Source organism: Aplidium turbinatum, chromosome 14, assembly GCF_918807975.1.
Source record: "Aplidium turbinatum chromosome 14, kaAplTurb1.1, whole genome shotgun sequence".
In the NCBI taxonomy this organism is placed as follows: domain Eukaryota; kingdom Metazoa; phylum Chordata; class Ascidiacea; order Aplousobranchia; family Polyclinidae; genus Aplidium; species Aplidium turbinatum.
In genome coordinates this window covers 13885213-13898915 of record NC_137485.1, presented here as the reverse complement: position 1 = coordinate 13898915, position 13703 = coordinate 13885213, and the positions used below count along the sequence as shown (strand labels likewise).

Here is a 13703-nt window from a genome sequence, read left to right as displayed (position 1 = left end):
TGCATGATCCAGATAGTAGCGCCATACTACAGTCACGAGTGTGGAATAAATTGCTTCAAAAGCTTGCAGGAGATCTTTCTGGAACAAAGTCAGGAAATCAGGATCAAGAATTAAGCCTCGTGTCTCATCTTCCGAAGACTCACTGCTGGAAACGGTTATATCAGGTGTAATCATATCTGCAGGTCTTCGCCTTAGCCTCTCCTGTGCTACCAGGCTGGAAGTTTCTGAGCAGTTGAATAAGAGCAAGATGGTTCATCTTCACTTGGTAACTTTTGCTGGTAAGAACTCTGATGACTCAATCTATTTTTTACCCTTAAAATAAGAGATCTGTCGCGAGATGCAGTAATAAACATCTTTCTGGCAGACCTTTGATCTTGCAAAAACTCAACCTCCTCTTCTGGGATACGGTGCATCCATTGACAGCTACAAGAAAGTCTGCCGTTGTAAAACTTCACCTGTGATGGAATGGCACATTTACACTTGCAGATATCAAACAGCTCATAGAATATACCTTCTGTCGCTCCCGTCTGTGGCTGTTTTCTTTTCTTGATTGCCTTAAATTTGTTTATGAACAGTTTTAACCTGGTCTCAAATCGAATGATGCTTATCACCGGAAGGCTGGCACTAACCCAAACATGAACTATATCATTTATCAACTGTCCCTTGACATCAGCAAAACATGGAGGCTTCTTAAAGAACTTGGGATTCGTTTCACTGCATTGCTTGCATAAAAAATTGTAGTGGTGAAGAACGCTTATGTTTGTGGGTAATACATTCCCTGGCAGCATTTCAAATTTCTGCAATGTCTCACTGGCGTCAAGTCTTGTTTCTGGCATAATAGCAATTGAACTAACTACTTCTGGGTACAAATAGCCAATACTTAAATCTTAACAGCTGCAATGACAATCCGTGGTAAATTAAAACAGCAGATGGCGAATGACATCGACTCAACCTGCAACGGGAGCTTCTCAAAACAACCCTATACATTACAACTAACAAATCTTCTTACTACAAACTCGAACAAGAATGTAGTTCTGAAAACTTAAAAAGCACAGTATAATATTCTACAAGTCGTCCCCTGCATTGTTAGGTCATAGCACATTTAACAAAACCTGTTGTTCGTAAAAAATGTCATTTGTCATCACTGCAGTTACTGGAAGGGTTTTGCTTCTGTAGAACTGGAAAGAAAACATCAAAAATATGAAAAAAACAGTTTTTCGCAATTAACTTTTTTCCGTTGCAGATAGGGTAGTAAAATGTATTAACCGCAGATAGGAAGTTGGCCATTCCGAACAAGTTAACACCTTGCCCGTCTTCCTATCTCCTTCCGTTACCGAGATATCGCATATTTCCTGCAAATTTTCCCACGCTTCAAATTTTCAAACTTTGGGGGGGCCGCGCACCCTCTAAAAGTCGTCCGATCGAAAAAATATTTTGGATCGGCTATATGTGGCCAAAACCCGATCTGATTAGACCCCAAGCATTTTCAATTTCAAAAATCGTGAAAAAATGAAACATTCTAGTGGGCATGATTGCTGAAGGAAATGCGGCCAAGAGAAAGAACTAACCATCCTACTCTCCTTAGTGCTGAAGGCTGAGTACTATGAGAATCTTATCTTCTCATCCCCGACACTTTAAATGAAGTATGAGACCACCTTTTTCTTGTGCCTGTTACATTATGATTTTTTACACTTATTACGCCCAAACAGTCACTTTATCTGGTACAGATAACCACATGAACCGACTGTCAGAAAGGATCTTTCAGTGGCAGTTATATTTTTACAACAATCTGTATATCAGTTCGTGTTTACCATAAACAAAACGTCATCACGCAAGTTTTGTGTTTGAAAATGTTGGAAAATGTAATTTCATTAAATTAACGAGCTTTCCAGCCATTACAAAAAGCCATACCTTAACTCAGATATTACTATCCACTAGCATCTCAAAATCAAGGGTCTTTGGAAAGCTGTTGCGTGAGGGTTGTCAAACAAGAGGAAGTTTCAAACAAAGCAACAAAACCAAGGCAAAATGCAATGTTAACCTGTTAGACAAAGTGCATGTAGACCTACGCAAACGCATCGCTTCAACAGAACCTTGCAAATGTAGTTTGCAGCTGTTATCCTAATCGACCTCAAACGGAGATTGTTACTCAATATTTTCATCCACCGAGACGTCATATCTGTTGTGTCCTCCGCTCCATACATTGTAACATCAAGTCGTATGAAAAGAATGATATCCAGCTTATGTGGGCCAATAGGCGGCGGTCGATAGTCTGTGGCATAAATTAGTGGTACGATACTGATAACCTCTGCCAAATGGGCGAAACACGTGTCTATCGCTGTTAATTCTTGCTACAGTCGGCTACCGAAAAACATGTTAAGATAAGAATTCGTTCTGTCTCTGATCTTTACATCAAACGACAACAGAATTTTAAGGCAAAAACAAGTAAGAACAGTACGGTAGCCTACTTTTATTCGGTCTCATTAATGTAGCTGCAGATTCCATTACTTTTATCATTGGTCCTAAAACTATAGCAAAACAACATTGATTGAAAATTTTTGTCACGCTTCTGCACACGTGCAACTATGCTTCTCCATTAGCCTATAGTTCAAGGAACATGTAGTTGATGATATCTATTGCTGTGTCTTGGTTAGATGAGCATTTACATCTTCACCAATGTTGCAGAGTTTAGAAGAATAGACGAAGCCTGTCGAAATAAAAAATTTATCTAATATATAGTAGGTTTATGGTATGGAAAAATTGTTGAGACGGTTAATTTAAATGCGATTTCAACATTGTGTATGTAATTTTAAGTAATGTACAATAGATAATACAGAATTGTATTGATTTAAAATACAGCAGAGAAGAGGGAAAAATGAAGAAACAGACCAATTGATGGATTCCTACTAAACCTTCATAAACATTTCTGCAAACCAACAATAACTTCTTTTCAATCACCGGTGCAGAAATGTAGCCTATTCAAGTAGGCTAGCCTAAATAAGACAAATGCTCAAATAAAACTCCACTGATCAGCATTGATGAAAAATTGGAACATGCAAAACTTTATGAACTCATATAAAAATCAATCAAGTGCACAGTCATGATGAGTTGTCGAAAGTTAGTTTAGGTTGCTTGCTTATGATTATAAAGTAATGGAACGTGTCGAGATAGCCTACAACTAGTTTAATGCATCTCATGTTTTGACTATGATACTGACGAATGAGATAAAAAGTATCCCTCAAGGGAATGCTGTCTGTTAAAAAGTGAAATATTTTAGTAGGCTACATCTTTTTTGATCTTATGCGTTCTTACCTGGGTTTTTCTGCCGCCAGTTGTCGGTTAGAAAGAATCGAAGACTTTGCGAATTGACATTTTCTTTGCTTCCAACTATTTGCTTGATCCCCCATTTGCACTAAAAGTTCACTGCATCATTAGCCCTATATTACCCACTATTTTTTCGTTATTCGTCAGTAACAAGTGCAGTAAGTTGCTGTCTCTTGTAGTAGTTGATAGCGAACCTCGCATAAGAGTTTAATGTAACATGTTTTGAACCACTCTGGTCTCTGGCTACACTATGTGACCACTGTGTACTCAGTAGGCTACTCAGTACTCACTGTGGGCTTTTTGATAAAGAAAGTGAACTCTAAAACTAAAACAAATTTTGCCACGCTTTTTGCAAGCTCCTGCGGTGCACCAAAGAGAACTGTCTTAATGTCTAGGAACCATAAAGTTAGCCTACCGTGTAAGAAAAGCTAATCTAGGCTAGGCCTGTATCAGTTTAAAGCAGGCCCGTAATTGCCGGGGGGGCTTGGGGGGGCAATGCCCCCCCAAGCTCAAAGTAAAAACTCTGCCAGGCAAGCTACATTTGGTTTTCCAATTCCAAATGAGTAGCCTACGGTAATCCCACACCCAAGACTTTCTATATTTAATTTTTTTTGATTCTCATATGTCACTTTGTACAATTATCTTGCTTGTAATTTTGTAGTTGTTATGTACTGGTGGGGTAATAGTTATAGGGTTATTCCAGACAGATTGCACGATAATGATTTTTAAATTTGGGTGAGTTTTTTTGGCAAGGCATCTCAGGTAAAAGCAATTACAATGGAGTAAGATGCTGGTTTTGGAAATATTGTCCATGAATATCTTTTAAAAACAAATAGCCTAAATCAACATTGGTATCAGCTTGGATAGCTGTTAGTGTTTTTTGACGTTTACTGCCGAATATTACACCCCAAAGGGGATAAATTGGTTTGGTGGAGACCTGTACCAAACAAAGTCACGAGGGTCATTCCTGACAAAGTTGTATGTTAAAAATATTGCATCCAGTGGCGTAGCCAGGGGGGGGGGGGGGGGGTTGGGGATTACAACCCCCCCCCCCTTTGGCACGTGTGATGCTTTCAGTCTAAAAAGAAATTGCCTAATTTTAAGCAAAACTGCATTAAAAGAGCGAGTTTTGTCAATACCAAACATTCAAACATTTCAGCCAGGATTTAGCAACAAGAAAACATAGAGACTTAGCTTTATTTCCGAAAAATGCCGAAGAAAACATGATCTTATTCTTTGGCTATGCCACCGGACAGCACAATTTTGCAGGAATATTCATACCCACATTTTTGTTGAAAATGCTCTCAGAATGCACCAAATTCAAAGCAATTTTTCAAAATTTTCTGGGGGAGGCCCCCCAGACCCCCCGCCGCTGGGTCGTCAAAAACCCCCCTTTACAAATTCTTGGCTACGCCACTGATTGCATCTATTCTATTCTGCAATCATTTGGGCTGGAATTACCCATGTTTTGGCTGGAATTAACCCAATCATTCGAAATTACTGCTATCTAGCACCTTGTGACTTTATAACATATGCCGTGCCTTTGCCCGAAAAACCGCAAATTAGACTAATTGCAACTACAAATGTTATGTGCATAGCCTTTTACTTCGCAACAGCTTTTGAGCCCCCCCAAGCTAAATTGTATAATTACGGGCCTGGTTTAAAGTTTATACATAAATTGTAGGTTTATAACTTACAGTAATAGCAGTTGTCTTCGCACATTGGGTTCCCAGATCAATCACAATTTCAAACCTTTCCTCACCATGTTCGTCCACACTGTTTGTGCTCATCTAAAAAAAAGTAATATTAGTCACAGCTTAAAGACAACCATTATTGTCTGGCTGCCTACTCACTTCAACAGCGCAATGGTAGTTTGTATTATAATGATAGCTAAGATAGCAACATTGCAGTAACGTTACCGAGCATTGCAATGTTATTTGAATTTCAACATTGTGAAGGAATAGTTTGGAAACTAATTCTCTATACAGAAAATTTCGTGCTTTTTGATTGGTCAACATATCCCATTGTGTGCAGCAACCTACGATTAACACATAAGCGTAGCGAAATGGCTTTGTAATGTTAATATCACGTTCATCACGTTCTTCAACATAACACATGATAGGCCTAATAGTTAAGACCGACGCTTGTTGGTAAACTTTAGCAACATTTACTCACAAACTCGTTCACTTCATTCGTATTTAACAAAAATGTCAAAACACCGGCTTTAGTCATCGATTGATTTTCGTGTTCACTCCATTCGTGTTTCTCCACTTGCAGGTCTGCAAACAGTTTGTTTTAATCACGTTTTGCTTAGTGCCCTTTACGACAACATAGGCTACAGTGCGCTGCGATTACAGATGCAACCAGGGGCGAGTTTAACTGATGGGGGCCCGGGGCACTTTTAGATCGGGGGGCCCGTGCAAAAAGTTTTTTGTGCCCACCTACGCCGTTGCTAATGCCTTTACGCCAGTCGCCAGCCAGTTCAGTCGGCCAGTTTGTGACTAAAAATTAATCTTGAAAGAAAAAGGAGGCATTTTACAGAAACTTCAATGGCTGAGAGTAAATAGGCTAATACTAATAATAACACAAAATCACACTTTGCACGTCGGAGGGTCCTTCAAAATGGGGGGGCGGGGCAATTGCACCCTCTGCCCCCCCTAAATCCGGGCCTGGATGCAACATAACCGATAGGTGAAAACAGCGAAGGGATATGATAATTACTCTGATAATTACTCTAGAGATATTATCGCAGTCATGCAGTAATGCTAAGTAATTTCTCTTTCCTGGGCTTGGCATGGTTGAATCGTTATGGTTTTCAAGCCACAAGATGGTGGTTGGAAATGGCGATGAGAAAGCAAAGCAAATGTAATGGCTAGTAGTGTAAGCCGAAAACTTACAGTCATGTTGGCCTATTTGGTTCACTCACCTAATCGCTTTAACTCCTCTTGTGGTGTTTGGATGTATACCTGTTGCTTTGTGTTTGTATCGGTAGCATGCTTCTTCATCGAAGGAATTCTTACATAGTCAAAACCTTTTCGAAAATCGTTGTTAATTTCGATATCTATGATGTAGCTAACTCGTTAATCGTGTCTGCTCTACTTCTAACCATAGCCCACATTATTTGTCGTATATCAGTTTGTATTTAAAAGTTTGTGTCAGTCTATCTTCAAAACACACGCCTTTGGCTTTATGAAACTTTGGCTGTATGAAACATCTTCTTTAAAAACGCCATAAAATCCTTACACTGCTATCAAATCTCTATTCAAAAATGCTGTTTTGGTGCATAGCATGTTAAAATTGTTATGTGTCAAAGATTCGTCAATATTTATCAAATTTTATTTTTTCTGTTGTGGCTACAGTTAATTATAATTCACGGGCAAGGCTGTGTTACAACCCCCTCCCGTACCCCCCAGTTGGGAGGGGCAACGGCTGAATAGGGGCCCATTCATTTTAGTTTGTTTAATGTTTTTTGAACGTTTAAAAAAAATACTACAGAAGCTCGATAATCAATATGTTAAATCATGGAAGGCCGCATTTACTGCTTTCTAAACCCCCGACTGGGGGGCGACCTCTGCCTAGGGGCCCACTCATATTTACTTTGCGCAGCGTTTTTCGGCTGATAATTTACAATTTTTTTTCATTTTGGTAAAATTTTCTCTGTTGCTTCGCTCACTCAACCATATTTCGTTCATCTCGGCGATATTGAGCAAGCATAGTTGAGGATTAAGAGAGTGAAATTTTTTTTGCGTCTAAAAAAAAAATAAAAAAAATCATGCAGTATTTTGAAGGAAACACTGCTCAATCAAATAGCCTAGTTCAGGGGTTCTTAACCGGGAGCAAATTTACCCCCTGGGGGTAAATTTTACCTACCGAGGGGGTAAAATTAATGAATCATAAATTAAAGCAAACTTCCTTTTTTCAGTTATTAAAAAACTGGTAGTGTTGCACTCCAAAGTTTAGAGACAACTACCAAAGCGGTTAATGCTCTGGAAAAAATGGATAATTTCTTTCAACAAAATAATATTTCCTGGAATCATTTGGGTTCATTTTGCACAGACGCTGCCCTTCTATGCTCGTTGCTAAGTCTGGCTTTGCAACTCTGGTGAAAAAACGCGCACCTAACATCATTTTTACTCACTGTGCCCTTCATCGACATGCACTGGCTTTCAGAGAAAATTAGGTTTGTGGAGTAGAAGAGTTCAAAAAGGAATTTACGCAAATTTTCCAACATTTGATAATTGGAAAGTCAGTAGAAGTCGCAACGAGATTTCTGACCTCGAAGTCGAAATATGCCAGCACCTTGCCGCCTTAAAAAGATTTTTGACGGTTACTTCGAAGGTGAAAGTTTTAACAGTAGACTACTGCTCTTGGATAACTCATTCCTTCGAAGCCAAGTTAGAAAGTATTGCTGACGATGATTTTTGCAAAGATGAATTGATTGATCTTCAATGTTCAACAACGCTTTGTTCCAAATTCTTATCGTGCAATGGGGACTATTCCAAGTTTTGGTGTGGATTAGTCGAAGAGTTTCCTACGCTGACTAAGCATGCATTTGAAGTTATAATACCTTTTCCATCTACTTATCTATGTGAAGCATGGTTGACTGGACACGATGACATCACAAAGGGTCACCAAAACGGTGGGGGTAGATTTTACTTTTTTCATTCGGCAAGGGGTAAACGAGACAAAAAAGGTTAAGAACCCCTGGCCTAGTTAATTAGACTACTAATGATTAAATTGATAAATGTTAATGCGAATCGTGATAGGTTATGAAGTAAAAATGTTATCTGTGAAGGTGGGAACACCTCAGGTAAATTTTCGAAATTCTAAACTGCTGAAAGCCTACAACACAATAGGCTAGGCAAACTGTTAAGAAATAAATTATTGAAATAGTTCAGTGGTTGTGAACTGGTAAGCTAACTTCACTTTCAAACACAACTTCTATCCCAATCCAACTTTAATTTGATGAATTTGGTTACATACAAAGTGTGCATCTTGATAAAAAAAAATTTGCCCCTAAAAATGCCTAAAAAGTGACCAAAACAAGATTATAACTTATTTGTCAAAATTTTCTGGGGGGCAAGCCCCCAACACTCCTTTCCGTTTAATTTATTTGGACATCCAAGCCTATAAACTATTTTTTTATAAAATCTTAAAGTTGTTTATTTTTTACTAAAATGACGAATGCAAATTTTTTCCCCACATTGGAATAGTTTTTCCCCACATTGAAACACTTTCTGGTCCTTAAAAGCGAACACTAAATATAAGGGCCCAAGTGGATTTCGGGAGGGGGGGGCGAGATGATGTTCACACGGCCCCGCTCACGGTATAACTTAGAGTTAGACCAAGACAAGTAACTGTCTTCTCCAAGAAACCTTTTGCTAAATTATTCCTTACTTGGGGTTGGTCCGTAAAGTTGTTTTTCAATATATTCTTCAGGACAAACGTCGGCGTCATATAACGATGCAGTAATGTCTTCTTTTGTAAAGCAGCAGTTGCTGTGACAAATTTAAGACAAATTCAAATTCATGTTTATGTATTTTATTTTGTTCCAATAGCTCTGACGTAGAACAAGCGCCTGACTGGGTAAAACGACAAAATAGCAAATCAAGCAGCGTTCATGTCCAAATTTCAACATGGATATGAATTAAGAGACAAGTCAACTGGGTGTAACTTATATGGTCCCAAAATGAAAGGACGTTTTGAAAGCAAAAGCGCAGTCTCTTACACCACCAGGAAGTGGCTTAAGTTTATTCAACTGTAATAACTATGATAATGGCTGACGTTTACTCGACAGAGATGGTTGACAGTAAGCTAGTATAAAGGCTACCGGTAGTTGAAGTAGGCTACACGCTGAACCTTAGTTGTGGCTCATCTGACCTGGCCTAAATATAACCTAAAGCAACTTTAAAAAGAAAGACATCTCTAAACTTACTTTTCACTTTTCAACCTGTAAGCTATTTTGTATCCCTTGTTTAGGCTCGTTGGCCCAGGACAAATGATTGCCACGCTTGCTGTGGAACTCGATCTACTGGAGTGAAGCCTTGCGTCCCAAAGCTAGAAAGCAGTTGAAACAATAAAAAATCCTATACGTTTCCTGGAGCATAGAAGTAGGACATGGAACTGTCAATCAAATACAGTAAGTTAAAACTCTGGAGAGACAATTTATCTTCAGTAAAGTCGAAATTTAAAATAAACTAGTGTATAAAACCCTCCACTTTCTTAAAACGGTATAACTTATTGCATTAAAAACTAGATATGACGTGATCACAAAGCAAAGTAGGCTAGTTTGCAGATAGAAGGCGTGTTTCTGTCTTTGGTAGTATGGAACTGAGGCCCTAGGTGTGTTGTTACTTGTATGCAAGGTGGTTGAGAAAATAATTTGGGTTCGGTGCTAATGAGATTCTCGGGCCCAAGTTAAGACTCTGCTATGAAAAGTGTACTATATCCAAAGGCTACGCGGTGACTTCATTGAGTTTACGAGCTCCTTTGTAAAGTTTCAGGGCCTTTAAAATTATCTAGGCCGGGATCCAAAAGTACCATTTGTACTCCCTGTCAACGCTATTGCTTGTATGTGTACGAACCAAAAGTTTTACTTCGGATTCCAGCTTTAGTGCAGTAGAAGCTGTTCATTTGCTTTCAGTACATGTAACCTAAAGTTGAACAATAAACTTAATAACTTATTTTAAAACGCTTTCTACTCACACGAATCGAGTCAAGATGTCCACCAAAATTGAGTTGAACAGCGTATCGCCCGTAAAATGAAAGAGGACTGTAACAAAAGAATCCATTATTTGTTTGAAAATTTGAGCATACTACGAGTCAGCGCTAATAAAGTATTTCATGGTAGTAACTTTTTGTTGAAATCTATTTCAAAATCCTATTATAGCGTTTCCTACAGTATATCCCCCGCTATAAGCCAATAGCTAAGCAATACCAAAGCACAAAATGTAACCTCTTTTTGCTATAATTCAACTTAGCCTTATCATCCCCAGCAGGGAGGCCTACTTATTTCAACTAAATTCCCAAGTGGTACTGATTCAGCATCAAGTTAAGCGTTTATAACTCTGTTATTACAACTCTTATCATTGTCATCATTTGAGAAAAGATTGTTCTAAACGTGTCAATGATCGAAGAATCGGCCACCTCGAAAACTATACATCCGTCTCGTTAGCTCAGTGGTAAAGTGGCGCTGGTTTGGTTCTCGGAGTGTGCGCTTGAGCAACGCATTTCGAAACTTCTCTCCATTCAGCGACACCTAGCGGATAGAATAGCTGATAGTTCACAGACAACAACTTTGAAAACTTCACTCTGCTAATTTCTGTAACGAGGAATAACCTATCAAAGGCTTTGTCAGACCCAAGGATATAGATTTAAAACCAAATCAGACTAAATGCTCGTTTTGGTAGGTGGCCTAAATTGTAACCAACCACCAAATTCGTTCTTCCCTGTATATTTTAGCATAATTATCGAAAATTTTAGTCAAAGAAGTCTTCTTTTATTTGAGGTTTCGATAGGTAGCTTTGGAGTAGGCCTACCTAGCCTAATAACATAAAAATATATATCAACTACACCGCTCCCCTATTTTTGTCGTATCCAGACCTTATGGCTGTTCTTTGCAAATTAAGATTAAGTGGGTTATAAAGCAGGCTGCGAAAGCCAAAATTGGTTTCCATTGTCAAATGTCAACCATATAAAGTACAAATAAATGTATATTGCCAAGACCTAGTAGATTGCACCCGAAGGCAGTCAAATTGACGCCAGTATTTTAACATAACAAAAAAGTGTGTGTCGTTCTAAACTACCCGACTATTTTGGCTTCCCCTTTAATTGATCCATCTCCCTTCGTGGTGGGCTTGTTCACTATAAATCCAAATCCATCTGTACGAGCTCTAAAACAATATCCCAGTTTGTGGAGTTGTTTATTGTGATCTTGGCAACAAACGTTTCCAGCCTATTTTATTGTTTTTCGACCGTCTTGTGCCATGGAACACTTTTTGCATTGCAACGATTTGCTAAAACGTGACAAAATACAAAGAAAAAACAACCTAATTAACTCTGTAGCAAAACAAAATCACAGTTTATACAAGACAGTTTAGATTAGACAAGTGATGACAATAGTGTCCGGCGTCGTCAAGACATTTTTGCAAAGCGCGCTTCACTATTATTTCCAGTAGGCTAACAAAGGTGTTCAGTGGAACAGCAGTTGTAATTCAATGGCCTACGTAGTACCGTGCTGCGGAATGAAAGTATGAACAAATATTTGTCTCATCTTACCTCACAATAGCTGGCTCTCCAGTGAAATTTCCGCTGTTTGGAGTTATGTAAATGTCATAGTAGGACATATTCCGCAGTCCAGTTATGACTGATCCATTCTTTAATAATGTCACGTTCGCACCTAATAATAATGGTGTGGTTCTACTTTTGATATTCTGCAAACGCTAAGCCATTTTTCGTTGATCCATTCTTTAATAATGTCACGTTCGCACCTAATAATAATGGTGTGGTTCTACTTTTGATATTCTGCAAACGCTAAGCCATTTTTCAATTTTATTTTTCTATTTATCATTAACAACATTATTATTTCGACTGTTCTCACTACCTTACCTCAATCCTCAAAAACTCAATCGGTGCCATTTTTAATATTTTTGATCAACCCAATTAGAAATTAAATTCAGGTATCTCTAAACTTTTGTTAGACCCCTAAAACAAGTTAATTTTTCTGCTTAGTCGCACAGCAGACCTGATCGAAAGAATAACCTTGTGTGGGGTATCATTTGATTACGCCCAACATGTATCGATTCATTTCAGAATTAACTACAGCAACTAATTTCTTGTAACCGAATACTTTTCGAAATAAAGTTGTTGTGAAAAGGGACTATACTTTTATAATAATATCAAAACTCTTTTTTTAATATTGGTTTGGTTGGTTTTGGGTATGAATCTTTATCCTCGGACTGAAAAAGCCTTGGTAGGTTATTTCTGGTAGTTTCGCATGGTATATTTGTAGAAGTGTTTGATGTAGCGCCGGTTACTAAGATTGACAGAGTAAAGTTTTCGATTGTTGAAGTGTTGTTGCATGAAAATTGTTCTATCCATTAGGTGCCGCTGAATCGAGAGCTGTCCTAAAATGCGTTGCTCAGCGCACACCCGGAGCACTAAACCAGTGCCGCTTGATCTTGGGTCGAGGGCTTAACTACTGAGCAAACAGGGTATTATAAGTTCGCAGAAATATACGGTCGCAAAAACATCAGCTGTTGTTCTTCTATCTGTCTCTAAATGTTAAAGCACCCATCAGTCAGCCACTTCCAAGTTTCGTCTCCAATGGAAACAAGCTCCTCTACACGATGGCTTGGTCGGTACAGCGTGCAGTCCATGATTATATGGCCTGTCATCTACATTTTACTTTTAGACAGCAAACCATAATGTAACACGTCGTCACCAAAGTGTCCAATTATAAATACTCGTATTCATGGCCAACTTACTTATGTAGTTATGTTTGTCATTCTTCACGACAATAGTGAAGCCAGCACTTGTATTTACATTACTGCTCCAAGCAAGTGCAATCATAGATTCGTTTGACTTCACTACTTGAATCTTTGTCACTTCAGGCAGTTCTACAAAATCGAGTAGACTTTAATATCAGTCTGCTCCATAGGTTGGCAGATTTATTCAAAGTTTGGCTCCCTTTGGAGTTTACTTTTAGAGTAGGCTATGGTAAGCTATATACCGTACGCCAATATAAATCAAACTAATTATAATTATTTTTGAAAAGAAGTTTAATCACAAACACATTTACTATTTAACATACGAAACTGGTTTAAAGGTGATGCTTTTAATAGAGAAATTGTCAAACGACTCTCGCAACGTAGAGCAAAAACGGAATCAAGGGTATTTGCGACAAATCAGCCCCCGATCGATTAACATCTTGATATGGCCTAAAACATACGCTTTCATAGTGGCAGCCAAAGACATGGCTGAAAAAAAGAAAGCTGATTACTTTCTCTGGCAAGCGAAATATGCTGAGTCTTTCCTACTGATTTCTTAAGAGTTACATAAAAAATGCGTTCTTTTTGTCAAACTAGAGCAACCCCAGAACTTGTGATAGCTCACAACACACCTATACACAACTACGGCACTGGTATCCCTGATAAAAAGCGATTGCATGATCATCTGACTTGCAAACACTAGCTGGTCTATTCTACGTTTTTGAACTCAAGTTTTTATTTTCTTTCTTTTTTGCATGTTATCAAGTTTCTCACCAGTTTTAAAGTCCAAACGTAATGGAGACGTAGAAAATGTAGTATCATTGATTTTCTTTGCGGTTAGAGTGGCAGTGTAATTCGTATTAGCAGTTAGGTGATGGAAAACTGCTTGAT

At 38.4% G+C, this 13703-nt stretch overlaps 1 protein-coding gene across 1 annotated transcript; it reads right to left on the bottom strand.

Annotated features, from left to right (window-relative positions):
• Positions 1 to 1795: 1795 nt before the first annotated feature.
• On the bottom strand, positions 1796 to 11703 carry LOC145783683 (uncharacterized). The gene is made up of 10 exons (XM_082595572.1): positions 11602 to 11703; positions 11130 to 11216; positions 10030 to 10096; positions 9260 to 9381; positions 8722 to 8822; positions 6251 to 6355; positions 5500 to 5603; positions 5022 to 5114; positions 3313 to 3412; positions 1796 to 2707 (listed from the first exon to the last, which is right to left on the bottom strand). Exons 1-10 carry the CDS (start codon positions 11667 to 11669, stop codon positions 2634 to 2636), a joined length of 921 nt encoding a protein of 306 aa, XP_082451698.1. The 5' UTR covers positions 11670 to 11703; the 3' UTR covers positions 1796 to 2633.
• Between the last annotated feature and the right edge of the window lie 2000 nt (positions 11704 to 13703).

Bases quoted from the DNA above. Each gene is read 5' to 3' on its own strand.
- LOC145783683 (XM_082595572.1), bottom strand. From the start codon at position 11,669: ATGTCCTACTATGACATTTACATAACTCCAAACAGCGGAAATTTCACT. The intron at 11,217-11,601 runs GTAAGATGAGAC...ATATTGTTTTAG, and splicing joins GGAGAGCCAGCTATTGTGAG to AGCTCGTACAGATGGATTTG. The intron at 9,382-10,029 runs GTGAGTAGAAAG...ACTGCTTTCTAG, and splicing joins GACATCTTGACTCGATTCGT to CTTTGGGACGCAAGGCTTCA.